At 34.6% G+C, this 25,554-nt stretch overlaps 4 protein-coding genes across 10 annotated transcripts; 1 reads left to right on the top strand and 3 right to left on the bottom strand.

Annotated features, from left to right (window-relative positions):
- Nucleotides 1-489: 489 nt before the first annotated feature.
- On the bottom strand, nucleotides 490-6,759 carry LOC115976443. Its single transcript, XM_031097723.1, has 3 exons — nucleotides 6,185-6,759; nucleotides 3,630-3,828; nucleotides 490-582 (listed from the first exon to the last, which is right to left on the bottom strand). Exons 1-3 carry the CDS (start codon nucleotides 6,697-6,699, stop codon nucleotides 556-558), a joined length of 741 nt encoding a protein of 246 aa, XP_030953583.1. The 5' UTR covers nucleotides 6,700-6,759; the 3' UTR covers nucleotides 490-555.
- Nucleotides 6,760-8,364: 1,605 nt separating this feature from the next.
- On the bottom strand, nucleotides 8,365-12,760 carry LOC115976442 (protease HtpX homolog). Of its 5 annotated transcripts, none has more exons than XM_031097719.1 (10): nucleotides 12,306-12,758; nucleotides 12,050-12,107; nucleotides 11,765-11,832; nucleotides 10,771-10,950; nucleotides 10,445-10,541; nucleotides 10,125-10,199; nucleotides 9,749-9,858; nucleotides 9,516-9,649; nucleotides 9,219-9,397; nucleotides 8,365-8,829 (listed from the first exon to the last, which is right to left on the bottom strand). In XM_031097719.1, exons 1-9 carry the CDS (start codon nucleotides 12,537-12,539, stop codon nucleotides 9,262-9,264), a joined length of 1,092 nt encoding a protein of 363 aa, XP_030953579.1. In that variant the 5' UTR covers nucleotides 12,540-12,758; the 3' UTR covers nucleotides 8,365-8,829; nucleotides 9,219-9,261. The 5 variants fall into 5 exon arrangements, with proteins under 5 accessions (XP_030953579.1, XP_030953580.1, XP_030953578.1 ...); XM_031097720.1 differs by having other exon boundaries at nucleotides 8,365-8,525; XM_031097718.1 differs by having other exon boundaries at nucleotides 8,365-8,777; nucleotides 12,306-12,757.
- A 1,961-nt stretch (nucleotides 12,761-14,721) lies between these two features.
- On the top strand, nucleotides 14,722-19,170 carry LOC115976441 (transcription and mRNA export factor ENY2). 2 transcript variants are annotated; one of them, XM_031097716.1, is made up of 5 exons: nucleotides 14,722-14,833; nucleotides 15,009-15,096; nucleotides 15,239-15,333; nucleotides 17,849-17,925; nucleotides 18,809-19,170. In XM_031097716.1, coding segments are annotated over exons 1-5 (336 nt in total). In that variant the 5' UTR covers nucleotides 14,722-14,831; the 3' UTR covers nucleotides 18,883-19,170. The 2 variants fall into 2 exon arrangements, with proteins under 2 accessions (XP_030953576.1, XP_030953577.1); XM_031097717.1 differs by having other exon boundaries at nucleotides 14,775-14,879.
- A 1,771-nt stretch (nucleotides 19,171-20,941) lies between these two features.
- LOC115976440 (B2 protein) lies at nucleotides 20,942-24,857 on the bottom strand. Of its 2 annotated transcripts, none has more exons than XM_031097715.1 (6): nucleotides 24,564-24,857; nucleotides 22,807-23,412; nucleotides 22,334-22,434; nucleotides 21,677-21,760; nucleotides 21,472-21,582; nucleotides 20,942-21,374 (listed from the first exon to the last, which is right to left on the bottom strand). In XM_031097715.1, exons 2-6 carry the CDS (start codon nucleotides 23,399-23,401, stop codon nucleotides 21,327-21,329), a joined length of 939 nt encoding a protein of 312 aa, XP_030953575.1. In that variant the 5' UTR covers nucleotides 23,402-23,412; nucleotides 24,564-24,857; the 3' UTR covers nucleotides 20,942-21,326. The 2 variants fall into 2 exon arrangements, with proteins under 2 accessions (XP_030953575.1, XP_030953573.1); XM_031097713.1 differs by having other exon boundaries at nucleotides 20,943-21,374; nucleotides 24,740-24,857.
- Between the last annotated feature and the right edge of the window lie 697 nt (nucleotides 24,858-25,554).

The raw sequence follows: 25,554 nt of genomic DNA, 5'->3' as shown, positions 1-25,554 counted from the left end.
ATGATAACGGATAAAATGACAATCGATCTTGATGTGTTTAGTCCGTTCATAAAAGACATCATTGTGAGCAATATGCAGGGCCAGCTCAATAGGTGATGCAATTGATGTAATCGCCTAAGGCCCCCAAATAAAAAAAAGGCCCCACTTGTAAAAAAAAAATTATATATAATATATTTATATATATATTTTAATTAAAAAAATTTAAAAACTTTTATTGGTTAATAAAATGCATTAAAAAGGCCCCATTGTATCCTAAAATGCAAAAGATTAAAAAGAGAAAAAAACAAAAATAGTCAAACTTCATTTAACAAAATTAAATTTTAGGAGACAAATTTATTAACTCATTCTTGAAATATGCTAAAATCAAAATTAATACCAGACAAATACATTAATAATACAACGTAATTGTCTTGAAATATGCTAAAATAGAGATTATAAATTTCAAAAGCAAAAGAAAAATCTCCCATCTCTCTATCTCTCTGCCTCTCCATCTGTATTCTTACCTTTCTTTTCTTCATCTTCATCTTGATTCTTGATCTTTTTCCATAAACTCAGTCAGTCAGCTTGAAAATTTTCTTTGTCCTTCAATTCACAGCAATTTCAAAATTAAAAGGGGAAGCGTACTAGTCTACCAGAGGTAATCTTCTTCCCCTCTGAGCCCTCTCTGTCTTTCCGAAAATGAAGACTCAAAGTCTTCTATTTATTTAACTTAGTTTATTTTATTGCACAATTGTTTGATGGGAGTCCCATCATGGGAAACGTTTGATAGGACACGTTTTTTGCTTTAAAACTTAGCCATAGGATGGTTTCTCAAAAAAAAAAACTTAGCCATAGGATGATAGGAATAGGAGTACAGGCTAGACTGCACAGGCGCACAGCAGCACAGGCTGCACAGTGCGCAACTGTGCAATGCAGCCCACAGTTACAACAAGACAACACGGTTTCTCACCTTTTTTTTTTTTTTTTGAACATGGTTTCTCACTTTATCTATTATTATAAATTATTATACCAATTAATAATTTGATGTGTAATTTTGCATCTCAAAAATCAAGAAAAATAGATTTTAAATAAAAAATTCAATACATATATATATATATATATATTATTTGATTAATATTTAAATATAAAAAAGCCCCACTTAAAATTTTCGCTTAAGGCCCCCAAAGTTGTTGAGCCGGCCCTGGCAATATGAATGGCACTCTGGTTGTCACAATAAAGAGAAGTAGCAGAGGATGTGGACACACCTAAATCTTTAAAAAGTCATCGTAACCAAAGGAGCTCAGATGTGGTATCAATAAGGGAACGATATTCTGCTTCAGTACTGGAGCGGGCCACATGAGTTTGTTTCTTACTTCACCAAGAAATCAGAGAAGAACCAAGAAGAAAACAAGAACCAGTGGTGGACCTGCAATCAGTGGGATCTCCTGCCCAATCAACATCAGAAAATGCATGGAGAACAAGAGGAGAGTGAGCAAAGTAGAAAAGACCATGGAAGAGAGTGTCTTTTAGGTATCGAAGAATACGCAGAATAGCAGCATAGTGAGTCGATCGTGGAGCAAATAGATACTGGCTCACCTGGTGAACAGCATAGGAAATGTCTGGATGAGTGACAGTGAGATAAGCTAGGCTACCAACCAAGCTTCTGTAAAAAGAGGGATTAGACAATGGTCTCCCCCCTGGGAAATCTGTGGTTGGTTCTAAGTGGATCTACAAGATTAAGACTCGCACTGATGGGTCCATTGAGTGCTACAAAGCTCGTCTTGTTGCAAAATGTTTTACACAGGAGTATGAGATTGATTATGAAAAGACATTTACTCCGGTTGCTCGTATCTCATCTGTTCGTGCCCTCTTAGCTGTTGCTACTGCCAGTAAATGAGACATTTTTCAGATGGATGTCAAAAATGCATTCCTTAATGGGGATTTAAGTGAAGAAGTTTATATGCAACCTCCTCCTGGTCCCTCTGTTGAATCAAACAAAGTTTGTCATCTTAGACGTACACTTTATGGCCTTAAACAAGCTCTACGAGCTTGATTTGCCAAATTCAACTCTATCATCTCTCGTTTGGGTTACATGACCAGTCATTATGATTTTGCCTTATTTTTTCGTCGCACTGACAAATGCACTATTTTACTTCTCCTGTATGTGGATGATATGATTATAACTGGTGATGACTTCATTGGCATTCAAGAACTCAAGGATTTTCTCAGTCAGTAGTTTGAGATGAAAGATCTTGGACATCTCAGCTACTTCTTAGGTCTTGAAATCACTCATTCTACAAATGGACTTTATATTACTTAAGCCAAGTATGCCTCTGAACTCTTGTCTTGAGCTGGACTCACTGATAGCAAGGTTGTTGACACTCCAATTGAGTTTAATGCGCATCTGACTCCCTCAGGGGGGAAACCATTGTCTAATCCCTTTCTTTACAGACGCTTGGTTGGCAGAGCCTCACGATAGGTGTGAGGCTCGTGCAGTGCAACAAAGGCAGTGTTACAATGATAGTCAAGTAAATGTGTAGGAATGGATCTTACCCAAGTTAAGTGACGAGGTGGAATGTCTTGTGTAAGATCTTCAAGCGGAATAGGAGCAGTAGACCCAAGCTTAGGGTTGGGAAGCTCGTCTTCAACTTGTTCATCTTCCACCTATTCATTAAAGGGTGAACTAGGAAAGAGATCAAGGATATCTGGTGGTTGGACAGAGAAGTCTACAGGAGAATCATGAGCAACTACAGGAGGATTAGGAGTAGCTATAGAAGGAATATGTGCCTCCTTTAAAAAAAGATCTAAGACAGAGGAGGAAGATAGGGAGGCACGGAAGTGAGAAAGCTCGACAAAAGAGCGATGTTCCCAAAAGACAACATTGCGAGAGACACGAAGACGACGAGAGATAGGATCATAACACTGATACCCCTTTTGATTTTCTTCATAGCCAAGAAAACAATAAAGCCTTGACCGAGGCTCAAGTTTGTTATGCTCATGTGGCTGAAGAAGAACAAAACAAGCAGAACCAAAGGAGCGAAGGTGGTGATAGTCTGGAGGTGACTCGAAAAGGCGCTCATATAGAGTTTGATTTTGGATAACAAGACTTGGAATGCAATTAATAGCATGGACAGCATGAAGAGCAGTTTCGCCCCAAAAAGGAGCAGGAACTTTGGCAGAGAGAAGGAGAGCACGAATAGTGTCAAGAATATGACGAAATTTTTGTTTGACTCTACCATTTTGCTGAGAGGTATCTGGACAAGTTAGTTGATGAACAGTGCCATAGGAATGCAAGACAGCTTGGAAAGCATATTGAGTGTACTTAAGAGCATTATCAGATCGAAAAATTTTGATGCGTTTGGAAAACTGAGTTTCAACCATTTTTGCAAAATTAGAATATACTTGCAATAATTCAGAACAATGTTTCATATTAAAAATCCAGTTATAGCAAGAGTAATCATCAACAAAGACAACAAAATATTGAGACCCACCAATACTAGAGACAGAGAAAGGCCCCCAAACATCAAAATGAATAAGGTCAAAGATATCAGTGGATATTGATTCACTAGTATTGAAAGGCAAAGCTGGTTGTTTTCCTAACTGACATGAGACACAATCAAAATTTTCCATAGAAACTGAACCTAACAAACCTCTAGAAGCCAATTGTTGTACCCAAGAGGAAGATGCGTGACCAAGACGAGCATGCCAAAGAGCAAGGGAAGGAATAGAAGAAATTGCAGCAGCTGTAGCAACAGAAACAGGAGCAACAAGTGGAAGACGAAAGTTGTCCACGGGAAACATATGCCTAACTCTGGGACTGGTCCCAAGCTCCTGTTCTGTCCTTGGATCCTACACAATACACCCAGAATAATCAAAGATAATGCGATAACCCAACTCAGCTAATTGTCCCACAGAGAATAGATTGTAAGAAAGGTCAAGAACATTAAAGACCCCAGGAACTGAGAGGTTGGAGGTCGAAACGGAACCTATATTATGACCAAACATTGTGGAACCATTTGTTGTGCAAATATTAAGAGGGTGTGGTGCGGGTTTAAGTTCAGAAAATAAGGACGAGTGAGGTGTCATGTGATTGCAACAAGCAGAATCCATAAGCCAAGAGGTAGGAGACATACCAGATAAAACTGAGGGAGAAGAAGAATAAGATGCATTACCAACCATACAAATGACATTAGTGATGATGTTTATAAGGTCATCTCTGGAAATGGTGAAAGTGGATCCAGAAGACTGAGACTGTGTAAAGACGGGAGCCATTGGTTGACAACTCTCGGTGTTAGCAACAGTAGCAGCAAAAATTGAAACAGTTGATTTATTGCGATAATAGCAAGTCTAAAAACTATGGCCAAAACGTTTGCAAAAATTGCAAAAACGTTTGATGAATCGTCGGCAATGATTATTGCAAAAAGAAGAAGACCTGTCCTTATTCTTCATTTAGAAGCAAAATATGCAAAAATGAAATCTACGCAAAAAACTGGGTAAAGAGCACCTGGAGTGCAAAAAGTCAACTCTAGATCAAAGTCAACGGTCAACACCCAGTCAAGTCAACGGTCAACAGAGGTTGATGTAAGCGCTAACTGGGTACTGATTGGACGATGACGTCAGCAAGCAAGCAACTAGGGCTAATGCGGCAAATGACGTCAGCAAGTGACGTCAGTAGGCAGCAGGGCGGCACATGTAACGCGTGTGGCGCATAGCTGATGCTGCAGTGAATTTCAAGCAACGCGTGAGACGTCCAATGAGGTAGATTCTTTTCTGACTATGTAGATCGGAGAAAGACGATTTCGACAGAGGCGGTGGCGATAGGATCAGAGCAATACTGATGGCGCATGAGGCATGTGGAAGATTTTGAAGAAACTTTGACTGGCACGTGGTGGCGCGTGGATGGTCAAATGAGGTAGTTTCTGGTGGAGTTATGTAGAGGGATTGAAAAGCTACACAGTGATATGTCTTATGTCCTAATTGGAGGTCAGAGGTGATAGATCTGATTATGGCAGTGGTTTTGGCGGCAGAGAAGGAGCTTCTGGCAGTGAAGATTCAACCCTGAGGACCTCTGACGGTGGTAGGGCAATCAGGAGAAGGCACTGAAAGGGTTTATTGACCACAGAAGTTGAGGTAACGGAAAATACAGACAAAACAAGACTGCATGACACAAGAAAATTAGAGCAGTGACTCTGATACCATGTTAGAAATACTGAATAAGTGTATTATATTTTTCAAGTAATATAATATACATGAGTGCCTTTATATAGGAGGCAGCGTATGCAGTACAAGTAAGTGTACTATACAAGTAAACAAAGTGGGCCTAAAGCCCACATACCCTAATACACATTAACAATAAAAATAAGTAGCAGTCACTCTATCAAATATCCCTCAGTACTCCTTATTCATGCTTGCTAATTATTATTTATTTGGGAGATTGATGTATGAAATTATACACCATTCATCTTCCTTGTTAAACCTTCAACTTCCTCGAATTGGGTAGAATATCATAGTGTAATAATGGTGTAGTTGAAGATCTATCAGGGTCAGACTCATGTGATGCTGGAATTGGAGGCTTTATTGAAGATGGTTGCTCAATAGATGCAGGCAAAGTTTCACTGTCTGGGACTTAAGGCAATCAAGGGAGTCGATTTCGTATCGTACCAGCCGATACGACCGGAATATACCATACCGGCCAGCAATCCGATACGTTTGACCCCCCTGTTTCGTACCGGAAAAAATACCAGCCGTACCGGCCAATTTCGGGCAATACCGGCTAGTACGGAAAAAAGTTTTTTTTTTTTTTTAAGTTTTGTAATTTTTGAATTTTTGTTAGGGCAGAATGGTAACTTATTTGCATTAACTTATTAGTATTATTTGTTTTCTTAGTATGCAATGGTAACTTTTAAGCTTTCTATTTTATATATATATATATATATATATATATATTTTCTTTTAATTGATAGTAAAGTCTAAAACCATGAATAATTAGTTCTAAATTGAGGAAATGTTTTATGGTAAACTTTTATATTTATTATAATACACACACACACACACACACACACACACACACACACACACACACACATATACATACATACATACATACATACATATATATATATATATATATATTTATAAATATAAAAATTAGCAGTAAACCCGAAACGGTACACCGGTATTGATCGGTATCCGAAATATATCATACCGCTGGCCAAACCGGTACAGCCTCCGGTACGGTATTGACTCCCTTGAAGGCAATGGCTCTGATAAATGTAAAATATCAGAATGCAATGATAGTGTAGCTGAAGATCTATCAGGGTCAGGCTCATGTGATGCTGGAATTGGAGGCTTTATTGAAGATTGTTGCTCAGTAGATGCAACCAAGGTTTCACTGTCTAGGATCCCAGGCAATGGCTCTGAAACCGGTAGGATATCAGGATGTGATAATTGTGGAATACCTAAAGATATATTAGAGTTAGGCTCAAGTGATGCAGGAATTGAGCACTTTATAGAAGATGGTTGTTCAATAGATGCCTCAGAATGTGATAATTGTAGAGTGCCTAAAGATATGTTAGAGTTAGGCTCAAGTGATGCTGGAATTGGGCACTTTATAGAAGATGGTTGTTCAATAGAAGCATGACTTAAACTCAGGAGAGTGGATAAAAAGAGAAGGGAAGCAAAGGCATAAGAAAAAAATGGGAGGTGGGAAATGGAAGCCATAGCTGTTTTAGTTGTTTATATGTGCAGTGCATTAAAGAGGGTGGTGAGAATTTATAGGAAGAAGCCCCTCATGACTCTTGGCATGTGAAACTTTAAAGAATGTATAGAAAGTTTTGACAATAGGACAAATAGGACACATGTATCTGCTTAGTTTTTAGTCTCCTGAAAAGGCATGTTCATAAACCATTACTGTTATTCACAAATATAGAATTAATTATTAGCAAAATTGCAATTTATCCCACATCTTATTGTAATCTTATTATAATTTAGTTTACAAAATTCCAATGGTTACATTTGAATTCCTAAAGTTTGGATTAAAATAAAATTGTTACGATTCTATCCACAGACCCCTTAACAATTTGATTTCAACTTGAACATTTGAAAATCAAAATGTAGTAGTTAGAAAGTTTGTGGAACTAAATTGTGACACGGCCAAACCATAAAGGGGTAAGTTGTAATTGAAGTTTGTCCACTAAATGCAAAATCAATTAATTTAGATGGAACCCTAACAATTTAATCAAAACTTTAGGGAATCAAATGTATTAGTTTAAAGATTTTAGACAAAATTATGATAGGACCAAACAAAGGGGTAAATTATAGTTTTCCCTTTTGGAACAAAAACCGTGAATGTGGAATGTGTGAGACAAAATTAGGACAGAATTGTGGAACATGGAAAGATTGTGAAATAATAATAATAATAATAAAAGTTTCGAGCTAAGCTAACGTTTCTTAGTGTTTTCAGTAAAAATGTCCACGGTTCAAATTCTTACTCTCACTATTGAATTATTAAAAAATAAGAAGTTTCTGATATAGATTCACATTGTATCGTGCAAAATATATTTTTCCAAGTAATTTAGTTCTATGCATAATCCCAAGACATCAAAGTAAAGCTAAATAAGAACCTTCCCATGATCATATTCAATACACCCCCAAATTCTTTATTGTCTTTTATGGAATAAAGGTCTGATAAAGATTAATAATTTTGTAGTTCAAGCCTTTTTTCTTTTTCTTTTTTGAAAATTTTGTAGTTCATGCTGATCGTACTGTTCTTACCATTTACTATGCTTGTTTGTTGAATTTCATTTTCAAAATAAGATCAAATAAATATTTAAATAGCGATCAAAATCAGAAAAACGTTTGATTCTTAACACATTATTTGATGTAGAATAATTATATACTTATGATCTTTTATGTACATGGCAAACGACAGTCTTCTTAAAGTATCTTTTAAAAATTAGAGATTCACCTCTAATCATACTTTTTTTTTTTTTTATTACATACAGTAAAATTTAAACCTATGTTGTCCACTCAATGATAATTGCTTTTATCAATAGGCTAAGAAATCAATTGACCTTTTTTTTTAGGTAGGATTTGAACCCTATATCTCATATCATACAAAATATTGAATTTTTTTAAAATTGTTTGCTCAGGTGCTTTCGCTTTCACACGGGACATCTATGAAACTGGCTAACGAGGCATGCACAAAGCAGCATAACCCAAAGCACACCACCCCCCACCCCCAAAAAAAAAAAAAAAAGCGAAAGATTGATTTATGGATGTCACCTGAATACTCACCCCGGGATTTTTGCAGCACAAGCGTTAATTGTCTTCACAATTCAAGCAACTTTTAAATTAAATAACACACACACACACACACACAAAGCCTCAATTCTTAACTGACAGCTTTATACAGGCATATAAAGGAACTGCATTGTCTTTACATTGTTTATGACTATATCAATACTTACATACCCATATCACTTGAATGTTAATCTTGACCTTCAACATTTTGGCACCATCAGAAAGCAGATACAGATTCCAAGTAACTGTATAAGGGAGGGAGAAAAAAGAAAAATGTATAACTACCTGGATTTACAACAATGGTTATAATACATGGCAATGCGTTCTCAAAACTAACTTCTTTTATAATTACACAAGGTTGACCAACAAAACAAGACAGTATAACTTCCATTTGTAAATGTTCTGTAATTTGATAAGCCAACATTTTGCTGCAGTGTCGAAATCTTAGCAAAACCTCTCAATGATACCTGCCCCCCTTCCCCCTGGCCTGGGGTAGCCTTTTGAGTTTTGACACGAGAAGATAAGTCAGTGAGAATATAATAAGGACACCTGAATAAATATCAGACAAGGGCTTAAAAACAATGAAGCAGTATATAGGGTCTGAATGCATGAGGTTAGGGTGTGTAAGATACTAAGATGCCATTTGATAAAGTCCAACTACAATTTCCCAGTGGCTGAAGTTGATGAGATTCCATCTATGTTAACATTTTGTTCTACTAGAAAATAAACAGCGTCTCATCTCACTATGATTTATCACCTTCAAGCCCTAGGGGCATTACACCCCACAACTGAGTCAAAAGTAATTTGCCATGTGCACAACAATGCAATAAGTAAAATTACTGTATGACTTATATGGTGCGTGTTTTTACCACAATAGACTACTTTCTGCTAGTGTAAGGTTTCAGAAGAAAAAAGGCAAATTAAGTTTGAAAGCTAACCATTGCACTGTTTTGGTTTTTAAACTCTATCCTCTGAGCAAAGCTAAACCTTTTGTAAAGAATTGATCGGCAGGGCACGTTTCAGAAGGGATCTATAATCTTGACTCCTAGACCATTCATCAATCTCACGAGCACGTAGAACAGGCAGAGGATGTGAAAGTTGCCTTGTTTGAGCATTTCTGGAAAGCATAAGTAGATTAGGCATCGGTAACAAAGATAAATGACAACTACTTATCAAAAAAAAAGAAAAGATAAATGACAAACCAATTTATGTTGTCTGCATGAATGGCTGCTCACCTTATATACCACCCAACTGGGCTCGAGGAAGCTCTGTCGTAAGAACGAGCTTGCTCCAAGAATGCATCCACATTCAATTGATCAGCCATAGATGGGCATCCCCCAGCTAATTTCATAAGCACAGAGATGACCACCTCTTGTGGGAGTGTCAAATGAAAATCAGATAATCAATCAAACTGGTATACAACAGATAATAGTAAAATGCATAGTTTAAGTTTTTAATATCCATATACCTTAGGGTCTTGCGCAACAAGAAGGGCTGCACGATCACAAGTCAACTCTGCTGCTCGGAGCCAGCGGAACAACTGTTCCTCTAAGCTCTGAGCTATTAGCGCACCAAGACCTGAAAAAGTCATGGACATTAAAAACACTATGATGCAATTTGATAATTTAACCCAGAAATCAAGTATCAATAAAGCAATAACAAGCTCAATCATCTTACTAAGTGACATGCAGAATTTTTAATCATGAATATCGTTAAAGAGTCCCTGAGCTCTACACTTCTCAGATAATGGGAGATATTGGGAAACAGAACCAGATTCTAACAATTATTCCCTAATACGAATGGTTGGCTACATTCGGGCACATGCAGACATTTAGAGCACTTACATACACAAACACACAATGTAGCAGCTGCATTCTCCTCACGGTCATACAAACAAATTTTATATATCCACTTGTGATCTGCCAAATAAAATGCACCTCAGAACCTGAAAGATCTTATAGTGCAGTCTGAAATCCAATCATTTTGTGGTTCAGGATCCAGACCCTTTTTTCTGAATTAACTATCTCAATATGTCCATCACAATCCCATAATAATGAAATGTATGGTAATAGTATGCATTTACACTTTATTTTTGGGATAAGTAAAGACTAAGGGTAAATAATATGCATTCACCTGAACAAGCATAAAGCACCAAATGACCTACCAGGTACAGAATAAGCCCCAAGGGTAAGAATATTTGCATATGTAAGCCATACACCATGGTCGCATTTCAGGTGACCCAACTCGTGAGCCAGAACAGCCTAAATAGCAGTAGACTGGCAGGAAGTTAATAACATTTCATAATATAAGATAGAACTTTCACTAGAATTTTGTATGTAGGCAATTAAATGAATGGACAGAAGCAGCCTAAAAGCACATTAACTATGACATAGATGTTAAGCAATAGAAAAGAATGCTAAAAGGGAAGGATTGCAACAGGTGAAAAAAGAATCACAAACATGTTTGTAACAAATAGATGAAAAAATAGACCTGCAATTCCTTCTGTGTCAGAAGCTCCACAAGGCTGGTATGAACAACAACAAATGGCCTTTTACCACTTACAGCTAAAGTATATGCATTTGGTACAGGACTTTGTCGGACATACAGATCAGGAGCCTCAATGTTCAATACCTCCGCAGCCTCCATCATTAATCTATGAAGATCAGAAAGCTGATAGATGAAGAACATAAATTTAAAGCCATTAGATAAGTTGATAACAAGAAAACATGATTTTCACATTCACACATGAAAACTTAATTGAATATACCTAAAACAATTATCATCTCTACCGACACAAGAAATTTGAACAATATGGCAAACTTATAGAAGCAATGTGAGTCACACACACACACACACACATATATATTTTATAAGTAGAGTTAAAATATTTTTAAAGCTGTGCCTCACCCATTTTGAAAATGGCATGACATTGGTAATAATATGGGATGAGTTGGAAATGCCACCTTACTCCTGTTCGACAACAAGCATGACTAATGAAAACTAAGTTCTTTCAATTAATATCCCATACATATACTTATCAGGCAACAACAAAAAATATTACCAAAAAATTATCAGGCAACAACATGAACACAATTTGATGTCAGAAGGACAAACTATTGTGAGACCCTTGCACTTTCAAGGAGTTAAAGAAAAGAAATATGAATAACCATATTCTAATGAGTAAAAGAAAACACAAACATCACAAACAAGAGTATTCCATAGACTTCTAGAAAAACTAAGTTGAACAGACCACGAAGTATACACATTACAATGAAGATTCTAGATGTAACAAAGATTGAATTACATGTTCATCTCTGCTTTGGAATTCTCCAATAAATGTACAAAATAAGAATCCACTAGCAACACTTAAGACATTCACAAAGAGACCCAGTTAAAGAAAATGAACACACGGCTCCAAATCAAACAAGATATACATCTTCCCTTCCTCTACAATATTCTTTGCCAAAAAAGCATCGCATATTACCTGATCTTTAGAAACAAGAACCGATGTCCCTATATTCTCCAGAAGCATGACCTGCTCGGCAACAGTTCCTGCAACAACGCATTTCGATCATCACTAAAGTAACATCACAAGAATTTACACTCAAATCTTATCCAACCAGAACACAGCATTTCCAAAAATTTTAAGAATTAAAATAACTCATCTTCGTTTTCATATTGAAAACAAAGACAAAAACCTCTCCATTCATTTCCTATATTCTCTAATGCACGATCTTCTCTCACAGAACACATATAACATTTCAATTACCTAGTAGAGCCTTTCCGAGTTGATTCAACCCTGGAATCGCTCTCAATATCAGCGTGTTCTGCACAAATTCAAAATTAAACCAAAACAATAATAGTAATCAGACCACAAAGAAACTCTAAATACTCCACTATTGCCAATATAAGCTTAATTCCACTGTTTGTTTGCTGAGAAAACATGCAGAAATACTTAGTCAAAGAAATTTCTAGAGAAACAAATAACAAAATTGAATCAGTCAGTCAGTCAGTAAGACTCAAACCTGCTTATCAAGAGGATGACGAAAGTCATCGGCATCGAGGTTGCGAAAGACAAGCGACGGCGACGGCGACGCGGCTCTACAAACAGAAACCCTAATCCTCGTGCGATTCTTCTTTGGCGTTAAGAATCGAAGCGAAGACGAAGAAAACCTCAGGTTATCGGAGGCGACGAAGCTGAAACAGAGAGGATTGGGGGTTTGGGAGAAACAGAGAGAGGAGAGAGGCACGGAAGCCATTGACAATTGATTGAAGCTGAAGCAGAGAGCTGGAAAAAGAGAAAGAAGTAGTCGTAGTAGTAGTAGTAGTAGTAGAAGTTCAGACTTAGAAAAGCGTTTTGAAAATTTTCATTTTTTTCGTGATGAGAAGTGAAAACACAGTAAGAGACACAGAGAGAGACACACACAGCCAAGCATGAAGCGTGATCTATGTTTGGAGTGAGGCGTGTGTACATTTGTGTCCACAGCCTACTTCTGGCAACGGCTTCGCGCCGTTTCGTTTTCTGTTGACTATTGTGTTCTCCTCGTCTGATTTTTTTTTTTTTTTTTTTTTTCAAAACTCAAATTTTATTTTATTTTATTTTTAATGAATTGATTGTATCAATTATTTAATTCCTTGATTTTTCTTATCCTCATTTTTTGTCTTTTTTTTTTTTAACCAATCACGTTATACTTCAAATTATTTGATGTCGTATTAGTAAAAATTAAAATTAACTACTAATTAAATCACTCAATTCAAAAAATCAGAGATTCAGAATTAATGCAGTTTTTATAGAAAATACTTTAATTCAATAGAAAAAATAAGTTTAAATGTAATATTGGATTATTTTTAAATATTTATGGTTTGAATGAACACAGCCAATAATTTAAGAACAAAATCTTTAAATTCATTGTTTTTTTTTTTTTTTAGAATGTTTAAATTCATTGTTGATGATTCCAGATATATGTTTTTGGATTGTTCAAATAAAAATGCATACATATGAATTCATTTAAAACATTATAATAATTAGATGTATACTAAAATTCTTACCTAAGTTGAATACTACTTAATCATTTTTTTTTTGGACAACTTTAAAAAAAATATCTTATAAGGATAATATTTGATAGAGTATGCAAATTGTTCATTAATGATTTTTTATACTAGAAAATGTAAAATATCTTGTTACTTTTTAACTTAATTTTTGTCATTGCTATGCAATGAACTTATTTCATTTATATATTTTTCAAATAAGATATGAACAACTAATTCTTTTAGAATATGATAAATAAAATTTCATTTTAATTTATATTTGAACTAATAATAATTTTTTGTAGGGAAATGAAAATCTAGATTAGTTTTAAATGGATTGGAAGTGTTTTCAAATTAGATTTAAATAAAATGGGTTAGTAGTAGTTTTAGAAAGTTAAAATAGTTTTAAATAATTAAAATTAGTACACATTTTAAGTGTTATATCTCTTAAAATTGGAATGCAATTAAAAACTAATTTGAATTTTTGATTGAGCATCCACTTTAATATAATAATAAAAATAAAAATAATAATAATTAGAGTGATTTCTAAGATGGGAAAAGAAAGAAAAAGAGGGAAGGGTTTAATTTAAAACCATCCTTCAATTATAGGATTTTAAATGTACAATCCCCATCCTTTTTATTCAAGAAATGTGAGGAACCCAGTTAGGCCCTTAATTATATTTTTTATAAAAAAAAAACAAAAAGAAAAAGAAATGTGAGGAACAAATATTTTTCACAATTTTTTTTCATAATATGTTAGGATTATAAATTATGATTGAAGCAACATCACTCACATGGATCTATATTAAATTATGGACAAAACTTAAGTATAATACTTTACGTATTATTCCTTATGTTTCTCTTTTAAGATTTAGTCATGTGGCTACTTAACTAAAAAATACACTTTCATTTCATGAGAAAAAATTCACATGTCAGAATCTTAAAAAGGGAACCTAACGAACAACATTTAAGTACTATACTTAAATCTTACTCTTAAATTATTAACAACGTTTTATTATACACCAATCTCTCAAAAAAAAAAAAAAAACATTTTTGTGTATGTAGACTTTTATTGTTGGCTAAAATGTTGTTTTTATACCTAAAATTTGTTTAAATTTTGTTTCCGTTCTTGAACTTTTTAAATATTTTTTTAAAATAATAATTTAGGGATAAAAAATGAAAAAAATAATAATAATAATTTAGAGACAAAAAAATTACGGATGGAAAGCGTAACATTTCAACAATTTAGGGATAAAAAAATTAAAATTTAAGGAGGAATAATGAATCTAACGTGAAAAGCCAAAATGAAAATGTTGAAACATAAAGGGTTAAAATAAAAACACTCCCAATTCTTAAGGGCCAAAAGTATAAATTAATCTTTTACAAAGGAGTTCTTAATCTTAGATGAAATTATAAACGCCGCCGTTTAGTCAGAATATATATTAGCTTCACTTTTTACCTCTTCTCTTCAGATCACTCCTTCGACACTCGCTGATTTCTCGCTTTGCGGTAGCTTATAAACCATGTCAGTTCTCCAATCTTGACAGAGAATTCTCTTTGACCTGAAATATGTATTCATTTTTTTTTTCTCGGGAAAACTATTTCCTTTACATAGATTAATCAACCATTACTTGCTAATTTCGTGTATTCCTTGGTCAAGTGACACTATTTTCTTTTTCTTCTTTTTTTTTTCAAAAAAGGAGGCCATCGGTGAATCGTCCTCCAACGCCAGACGTACAAGAAAATCAAGAAAAAGAACCAACGCTTCAAGAAACTATTAATATCAAGGTCTGATTTTTTTTTTTTTTGGGGGGTAAAACTTAGCATTATTGTAATCAAAGTTTGGAAATTGAACTACTATATTCATGGATTTTCATTTACTGGGCTTTAAATTTTGTTGTATTGAGGAATTGAAAATGTTATGAAACAGTTGATTGAGAGCGGAGAAAAGGAGCGATTAATGGAGCTTTTGAGGGAAAGGCTTGTAGAGTGTGGTTGGAAGGATGAAATGAAAGCTATTTGCAGGTGGGCTTTTGCTTCTGCTCTGATTTTTCTCTCAAATTACTATCTATTTGAAGCATTACTTTTTCACGGTGAAGTTTTGAAGATTTAATTTTGTATAAGTCTAAAGGTTAAATATTACAAATCAAAAGTGTATCCAGTGCTGTTAAATGACGCAATATGCAAAAAATAAAATGTCGACCATGATATGAGTGGTATTATCATTTTTACCTATCAAAAAAAAAAAAAGTTAACCATGATATGAACTCTAGGGATCCTGTTCCAAGCTGTATATAGTACCATGTTGTTTAAAATTAGATGACATTGCCTCATGTATGCCTTTACGTTCTTGAAAAACTGTATGTTCTTTATAAAATGGTCCCTTTTCATTTCAAAACAAATGGAGAGCTTTCTACTTTTAAACAGATAAAATGTAGATTGTGAGATAGGAGAGTGGTGTGTTGTACAATTTAAACACTGAGCTTAGCTCAAGGGATGGTGAAAATCACTATTTGTTTTTATATTGTGAAAGGGAAAGAACTTCATTGAAAGAATATAAGAGCTCATCAATTACAAAATTGGTAAACCTATATAGCCTAATAGAGGGTTTCCATGTATGCTAAAAGTTTTAGCACTGGGAATGAAATGGGATTGTTGATTATTGACGTGATTTCACTAAGCAACACAACTTGGCTTAGAATCAAGGAGGTCTTTAAGTCTTTACTCTCTTAAACCCTGAGAACACCTCATCACTGATAAAGATGATCCTCACATCAAGGTACTGATGGTCATTGCAAGTTTTCTACTTGATTCATTGATGTAGCACAAAACGAAAGAAAATTGCAGGAAACAAACTAAAGAACAAAAAATAAACCCTAGGAGTTAGCACCAAGTGGGGGAAAAGGGATTAAAATAAATAAAAAAAACCTAGAAGTCAGTACCTAAGGTTGCCTGGAGCTAGCCCCAAGCCTTTGGAGAATTTCAAAAAGAATTGTATTCATCCAATCATAACTACTAGGACTAAACCCTAACCTTAATTGATTTGGGCTAAAACCTAATTATAGAATTACGAAAAAAAAAACCTTGACTTGAGAAAATTAAATAAAATACTAATAAGCTGATTAGTTAATTAGAGTTAAATTAGAATCCAGTGGACCATTAGTAAGAATATGATTGACTTCAAAATTAAATAAAATTGTTTTCATACTCCCTGCATCATTCATATTGGTCATAGAATGGAAATTTGATAGGTGACATATATTGGGTGGTAACTGCTGAAGTAAATTATTAATCCATGAAAAAGAAATAGTGTCTTTGTTGAATAGGAAACCCCACAATTAACACATGCAAGTGGGGTGATGTCTCACTTGGTAAGTTCAAATATCATGAAGAGTGGGGATAGGTATTCTTTGAGATTTCACAGAAGTAATTTAATCCTATGTGGTAGAGATAAGGACCAGACTGTAGTCCATTTAGCACCGGCTAAATTGTCTTGAGCTCGAGTTAGGATTAATTTGTTGACTTAACCTTGATTATAGGAAACAGAACTATATTGAAATTCTGTCGAGTAGATTTCTGACATCAGAATTGTTTTATTCTCAAAGTTTTGGAGAGAAACTGGGATGGATTGGATAGGATATGTTTAGCTACAAGCTGACCAGATGTTGCGCTTTTCAAATTCTTCCTGTCTATGTGCGCATCGTTTAATTTTTTTCTTTTTGCAGAAGATCAATAAGATCTATTACATTGTTAATCTCAGATATGCTTGAGAAAGAGGGCCATAAAAGTCTTAGTAGATTAATAGATTTGAATTTAGTTTGCATAATGCCAAAAACATAGCTTGATTAGGCAGAAGTCCATTTAATCATTAAACATGGTTTTGCATGTGTCTTTATGACATCTCCAGTTAAGAGGCTTTTTATTCATGTATGGACTCATGGGAAATTGATCACATATGAGTTGAACCAATTACATTTGCTAATAGCCTGATAGGAAGCTTCATAGTAAATATGACATACAAGCGAACAACAGAGCGGACTGACATTACTACATCGACCCTTCTGTAGATTAGAAGCCTGCTTACCTTGCAGTTTAGATGCAACTTTATTATTAGTAAAAGGAGAAAAGTGCTAAATCAGGGGTGCATGCTGCACATTATTGTTGCTGTTACTTCAAATGTATGCTTTTTAGTAATTTTTCAATTGTGTTCATCCTAGTGCTGGATGAGAGGGTAAATTGAGGTTCCTCTTGAGCATGGTGTATATATTATGTCAAGAATGCTCCCTTTTCACTTGGTGATGTTTCTATGTTTTAAGACCATAAACCTGGTTTTTGGCTTAGCATCACTAACATAGTTGTAGTCGTTTTACTTCCTCATACACAGGTTCTAAGGTCCTTTTACTATTCAAGAAATTTGAACTATTGGAACAAAAAGAAAAAAAAAAAAAAATTTAGTAATGGTATCTAGTTATCCTTATCAATTTTTTTATTTATCATTGTAACATTTAGGAATCCATCTCATTCTTCTTATTAACCTCAGGGCATTTATAAAGAAGAAAGGGAGAAATAATGTTACAGTGGATGACCTTGTGCATGTAATTACTCCAAAGGGCAGAGGTAAGGATTTTTATTTTTCTTTCCTATGGTTCCCTCTTTTTCTTTTGTCTTTTTTTTTCTTTTTTTAAATTGTAATTGTCTATAATAAGGAAGCAACTTAATCATGACTGCTTGGAACACCTTATTCTTATTCTTATTGGATCTTGGGCATACTTAGTTTTAAGTTAAGCAATTTGCTCATGCTTTTAAGAAATTTCTCTATGTCTTGTTTTATAAACTCTTATTTATAAAAAAATAAAAAATAAATAAAAATATGTATTTTTTTATAAACTCTCTCTCTCAGTTTTATATCTTTTAGGAATAACCTAGTGGATAAACAATGCATGCATGATATGTGCATGATGCAATGTTAGTGGTGAGACAGAGAATTTCAAGAGATTCTTATAAAATAGAAATGACAGATGAACAGAGTCCACACGGTGTGTAAATAAAGCGCTGATATTCTCAATTAGAGTGTGAGAAGCATCTGGGATGGGTGCAGAATGCAGTGATAGTATCAACTAGGGTGTAGGAAGTGGCAGGCAATGTCATTGACATGGATTGGTAGTGTAGTGGACCAGTGGCAAAGGGTTGGTTCTTGCAAATTAACTCTGATGTTACCCTTTACTTCTGAACCTTTTTCACAGTGAGGCTAAGCTTAATTTAAAGAGCATAACTGTTTTATCTCATTATAAGCGTTGATTTAAAATTTATACTGGAGTCATAAAAATCCAGGTGATTGGCTGGCTATTAGATGGTCATGGACATTAATTTATACAATTGCCCGGATTTTATTTTCATGGTGTAATGCCTTGTTCATGTAGTTCAATCCTTCAAATTAGTTTGTGGTTTCAATTGTACACTTGTGTTTAGGACTCCTTAACATCTCCCTCTGTCCATGCAGCCTCCGTTCCTGATTCTATAAAGGCTGAACTGTTGCAAAGAATTCGTAAATTCCTTGTGTCGGCAGCTCTCTGATACGCCAGCATTGTTGTCTAGCATGAGCTCTATGAAAGTTACAAAAGTTGAATCATAAGAAGCCTTTGTTCAGCGAGCAGATACTAGGTTTCTAGGGGTTGAGACAGCTGTAATTTCTGGAAGAGGTAGCCCAATGCTTGAGAAAAGTTTCATCATTTTATTGCTGTTATTGTAGGAAGTGGTTCCTTATGCTTGTAATAATACTTCTTAATGACAAATACTTTAATCGGTCCACTGTTGGATCTTTGTATGTCCTCTATTCTATGTTCAGCTTGCGAATTTGGGTAAGGGAGACTGCTAACTCTGGTTTATTGGTTTTTGAATACAATCCCATACCATTAGATGATAAAAAAAAGTCCCCCTACCTGAATTAAACTCTTAATTTCGACACTGAACAGTTCCGGCCAGTCCAGAGTGTATCACAAGACATATATACGGGATTTAACAGTGAATAATAAAACTCCTTTTGTCAAAATAATAATAATAATAAAACTCTAGCAATTCTTACCCAAAAAAAAAAGTAATTTTTATGTCATATGTGGTCTTTTGTTATTGAGGTTTGATAGTATATAGTTCCTTTTTTCTAAAGAAAGAAGTTGAATGTTGCAATTGAAATGGAGGAAGGCAGTGTTAACGGATATGTTCAGACAGTGAATAATAAAACTCCTTTTGTCAAAATAATAATAATAAAACTCTAGCAATTCTTACCAAAAAAAAAAGTAATTTTTATGTCATATGTGGTCTTTTGTTATTGAGGTTTAATAGTATATAGTTCCTTTTTCTAAAGAAAGAAGTTGAATGTTGCAATTGAAATGGAGGAAGGCAGTGTTAACGGATATGTTAAGATGGTTAGGTTGTTGAATTTGAGTAATGCTTAGAGTTCTAGTCTACGTCTTTAGCTTTGGATTTTATCTGCTTTATACTATGAAAATTTATGATATTTATGTCAATTTGTGATTATTTTCATATCTCGTGTCTTAGGTTTTATTCAAACAATTCTATCCTCTCATCTGAAAAAGATGGGAAAATTTTAAAAAAGAAAGAAGAGCTTATTCGATTTTCACTAGTACTTTGTCTATGTACGAGTTTTTGTCGGCCACCGCTATAAAGTTTTGAACCCCCCACTTTTTTTTTTCTCTAATAATTAAATCCCAATTCCCAACCATTAAAGCTGGAGATTTATGCCATAGAGAATAGAGAGAAATGAAAGAGACTCGGCAGTCGGCTTATCTAGAAGGGAAAATATCTTATAGCCGAACTAGGCTTTAGCTGAAGGCTGGAATCCTAATTTCCTAAATATGCTAGGTGTTACACTGTTGATAAACATTTGAGTCTTAACTGGTTATATAAACACAATTATTTGACTTTATTAAATGAATAACAAGGTGATATTTGCCAATAGGATAGAGCTCAATTGACATTATTGACATTTGTTGGTACTTTCGCGCTCAATTGACATTTTCTAGTATTTTGGAGAAATATAGGCATAGCTCAAATGGCATGGAGAAACATAGGCAGGCACATTTCTAAAAATCTTAGAGAGCTTGACTAATCTCTAAGGGACTATAATCTCACCACCCCACATATCAGACAATAACATAAACAAATTCCTTAGGAGTGACTCCAAATACATTGAATCGAAGAGTCATGGATCATATAAGACATGGAAACCATTGAACCAACTCCTTGGAATTACGATCATTTCATATTATTTACGAACACTTTGTTTTATTAATTTCATATTGAATGAGTATACGGCGAGTTTCAGGACTAGCGAAATAGCATTGGACCAACTCCTTGGCATTAACGATCATTTCTATTATTTATGAATACTTTTGTCCGATTATTTTCATATTAAATGAGCATATAGTAAGTTTCTATTGCTTGTAAAGAAAAAGGAGAAAAAAAATTTGAAGGGGCATTCCAATATGCCAAATTGCCAATCATAGTTCACACTAAACAAAGCTAAGGGGCCGGCCTCTAAATGCTAGAAGATCGATACTGCCAAACTAATAGGATTTGAATTCGATTACTAGCCACCACCACAAGGTCGAGAATGCTGTCCATTTTTAACCAAACACATAAAAAAACAGAAAATAGTTTTTTGGAACTGTGTTCATAATCACAAATGATAAACGCGTCAAGCCCTTTATATTTAGAGGACTATTAGCATTACACACAGAGGTTGTTCTCTTTTACATCTTAAAACTCTGTCTGTAACATTTATAATGCTATCAAATGTCATGCAACTTAACAAGTATCCTCACAAGATACAAGACTATTTATTCAGCTGGCTCACACACACTTTAACCTATATTTTTTCAAGAACATTTGCCCAACCAGACTTATCCCCGAAGCTTGCGCTCTATGGAAAATCTGTGAAAAGCACACAGCTGACATGCACCACAAAAACCTACTACATTGCAATTCTGCTTACATATTGCTTATGCAACAGTGCCTGCTTGTTCGCAGAGGTCTAATAGATCCAGGGTCTGCAAAATCATGGAATAAAAATTTATGGTCATCAGAATGACATGAAAATAAAAAAAGAAAGAAGATGAATATGATAATCAAGGATATCCAATATACCTCTGGAACTGAGAGCTCAAGACGGAATTTGGGGCCATCATAGTGATGCAAGACTGGCCTAAAGGCATCTTCTTCCAAAGCCTTGCATATTTTTCTAACACGGATTCTCACCTATTTAAATGGGTTAAACAGTTCCATCAGCTATTGATATCTCCCATATACACCAAACAAACAAAGCTTTCCAATTCATAAATCTAAATTATACCTGAGCTGGAAACCTTGACTCGCCTTTACATTTTTTATCTTCCCAAGCAGTTGGATCAATGTTGGATCCCCCAAAACTTGTTGCCTAACCATTATCAAAAAACACGCAATCAATCTCAAAGTTGAGCATAAAACTAATTAACCTCATAATTCCTCTAGGGAGAGAAACTTTGCCTATGCGTGACATATTGTAAAGAAGAAAGGAGGAAAGAAAACAGGAAAAGGAAACAAAAAGAGGTAACTAAATTAACATGGATTCCAGATATCTAACAATCTCTGATGAAAACAGTAATATACTGGACAATAACTCCTACTGCCCATTGGCCATCCTCCCCCTAAACCTTGTTCAACAACTGCTAATATGCTCTTTTCACAAGCTTGTGCCCATTAACAGGCAGGAAAAATACAAAAGCAGATGACCAATACAACACTTGCCAGTTTTTTTTATAAGATAAAACTTATCAGTTATTACCCCAACTATCAAAAGAATGAAAATAAAACAATCTAAAGCCAAACTGTGGTCTCTCGATCAAATAACGGGGAAAATAATGATATGATAATCAATTTTGCAGAAAATCTGACAATCTAACTGACCCTGTACTACCAAGAGAATTTCAAAGGAAATAAATGCAATAAATAGGAACAAATGAGAACAAACCTCAAAGATTCCATGCAACTGGTGAGTAGTGTAATTATAGAGAAACAGTGGTAAGCCTGGGGTTATTGCCCGAACAGAATCCCGATATCTTGGAGGCAAACCTATAAAATGAATGCAATAATAACATACACAAGTCATTCACCTGATATGATCAATAACTGAAAAAAAAAAAAAAAAAAAAATACTAAACTTAAACAGCCACTATAATAACACTCTAATATGAATACGTGCAATCATCTTCCTCAAATATGTGGCACTCCATCTTATAGTATTAAGTACTCGGTTTTGGACCATTGAACTGCTGATTATAATTTCAAAATCCCTCTTCAATCACTGGCAAAAACATACAAACTCCTTTTGATGGATGAGTATAATCACAACATTATATAAAAGATTCCTAAATACATGTCAGAACTATTGATGCCTAGGTACTTCTGTTTAAGTCCAGGAAAAGATATAAAAGAGAAGATTACCAAATAGCTGTCGCTTTAAATCTTCCTGCATTGTGTCATTATTACATACAAAGATGTATCCCCCCAACACCTCATTCCGTGGGAGTGTCTCTGTTGCTGGCAAGGTCTTGAACCTTTTGTCAACTGCATTGTTGGAGTTGGCATTTTCATTGTTGTTGTTGGTGGTGGAGTTGTTGGAGTTATTGTTATTGATGTTGTCGTTGGATGCTTTGCTGATGAGGTTATTGCCACTATACTTGGTACCCATTATGTTTCCCATAAGGGTTGCATTGTTTTTCTGATAAACTGCATTCATATTATAAATACCGTTCCTGAGGGAAGAACTTTTGTTCACACTTTCAGTTAATTTAGAGTCCAAGTTCAACATGTTGAAGTTGAGGCTTTCAAATTTGTTGTCTTCCTGGAACCCAAACTTCTCCCTTATCCTCATTTCAGTTGGGCCCTTGGAGAGATCAAGGTTATTCATGCGCTCGCCCTTTATCCTTGTCTGCTCAGCCAATTTTGAAGCAGCCACTAACCATTTGTGATCCTCTGAGACTTTTGATTGTCCTCGAAGCTCATCACCCAATTGCCAAAAGCTATGCATGCTCTCCATCTTTGCAAAACCTAATTTCATTGACACAAAGAACAAATCATTTTAAGGTAAGAGAAGAAAATACTTATTTCACCCAAGAAGTATGACCAAAGAATCCAATGCATAAAAAGAAAAAGAACAAAACAATTTTAACTGTAAAATAAAAATAAATAAATAAAAAGAAGAAGAAGAAGAATTTGGGCTTCTCATGATCTAAAAAAGGATAAACTAACTCATATTTACCAAACAACAACAACAACAAAAAAACCTTAGTCCCAAAATTTGGTACCCAAAAAAAACTGCCAAACAAGGTAGAAAAAAATTATATGTTCATGATCAAGTTACTTGGTTTGATCATTTTAAGCTTCGAGGATCAGCATCAGAGAAGAGACATATGTTATGAAAATCATGTATATCATTCTAGCAGTACACGAAGAAATCACAAGTCCCAACACTTCAAAAAGTGAAAAACATCAAAGATTACACTATAAATCAGATCCTTGAAAAGACCATTCATTTCTTTCAACGTGTCATGACCAAAAGATGCACAGACCATAACAGCAACTGGGTTATTGTGGAAATATTATTAATTTTTCAGAACTACTTACAAAGAGCCGATTAAAGCCTTATTTTTTAAAGGCATTCAAAACGAACTCAGACACCTCAACCAAAAAATCAGCTTTAGTATTTCCATTCCTACCTAGCCATTCAGCGACTTATGAAGCAACTCTTCAACGCAAATTGAAAAAGACACCCACATTCCAAAACCCACATTACTCCAATTATATTATATTTTATTACCCAATTTTCTTTTTTTAATTTTTATATTAGATCACATTTTCCTATACTTTACCTCTCTTTCTCGGCAAGCAAACAAGGGAAATGGGGGACCCAAAACCAAAAAAAACACTCAAAGTCAAACCTAATTCCCCGACCCAAAAAAACCCAGAAACAAAAACAAAAATTTCAAACTCCAACATCATTTGACTAAGGAAAGACCAACATTACTCCAAATCTGGACTTAAATCGGGCTAATAAACACAAAAAAAACCACATAAAGCAAACAAATTTTTCCACTGCTTCAAGATCCAACACATGCAGCCAAAATAATAACAAAAAATATATAAATGCAGAGTATGAGAAAATCTAGAAGAGAAAAATGCAATATTGAAAAGTAAATTACCAGGTGAACGTAAAAGGTGAAGTAAGCAGAGAGTTTAGTAGTAGTAAAGGACGAGAATTAAGGAAGTTAATAATGTAGAGAGTGAGATTCTGAGATGGGAAGTGAGAGAAGAGTAAAGAGAAAGCCCTAGATTTTTGGGTGGGGATTCAAAGAATGAGGAAAGATAAAGAGTTCACCTTTTATCTTTTCTCTATCTAAGCTTAGCTTGCTTGCTTGGCTGTGAGACCCGAAGCGCACAACAGACTGTGCGTGCGTGTGTGTGTGTGTGTGAGAGAGAGAGAGAGAGAGAGAGAAAGGAAATGGGAGCTGGATTTTTATGCTTACTGCTTAGATCTATTTAGTTCAGTTTGCCCGAAATACCCTTTTCTAATTTACTCAATTACGGGGCTGCCATTTCTTTTTCTTTTTAAGATAAAAAGTTTTCTATATCTTCTAGTATTTAATAATTAATATAATTGAAAATGTTAATAATAAAAAAATTAATGGTTAAAACAAATTCACATTAAAATGGTGGAAGACAATTCCTTTTTTTTTTTTTTTTTTTTGATAAACCTCTTTAAGTATCTGACTATTCTTTTAGACATGTGCAATCACCCCGTCTCACACATACTGAATTATTATATGAATGAATTCCTCGGAGATGACCTCAAGATGCTAACGATTCCTAAAGTACCTTGATTGTGTTTTATTTTTCCACTTTTGCAATCTTCAACTCTTATATGGTGCTATTATTACATTCTCTTGTTATCTAAGTCTATAATTATTAGCCTAGCCACTATCACTAGTTGTCAGACGACTATCGACCACCACTACGTATCACTTAACTTACCCGTTGTTATCGTTCATTAACTACCATCACTGAACCCATCGGTCATTATAATTGCCACCGACCACCACTAGCTCGCTGTCATCACCATTGTAATTACTTGACACTATAAATCATTTTCAAGTTGACAAAAAAACAACAAAAAGTTAATCACTTTTTTGAAAT

Source organism: Quercus lobata, chromosome 2 (genome assembly GCF_001633185.2).
Source record: "Quercus lobata isolate SW786 chromosome 2, ValleyOak3.0 Primary Assembly, whole genome shotgun sequence".
NCBI lineage: Eukaryota > Viridiplantae > Streptophyta > Magnoliopsida > Fagales > Fagaceae > Quercus > Quercus lobata.
This window is presented reverse-complemented; position numbering and strand designations above follow the sequence as displayed.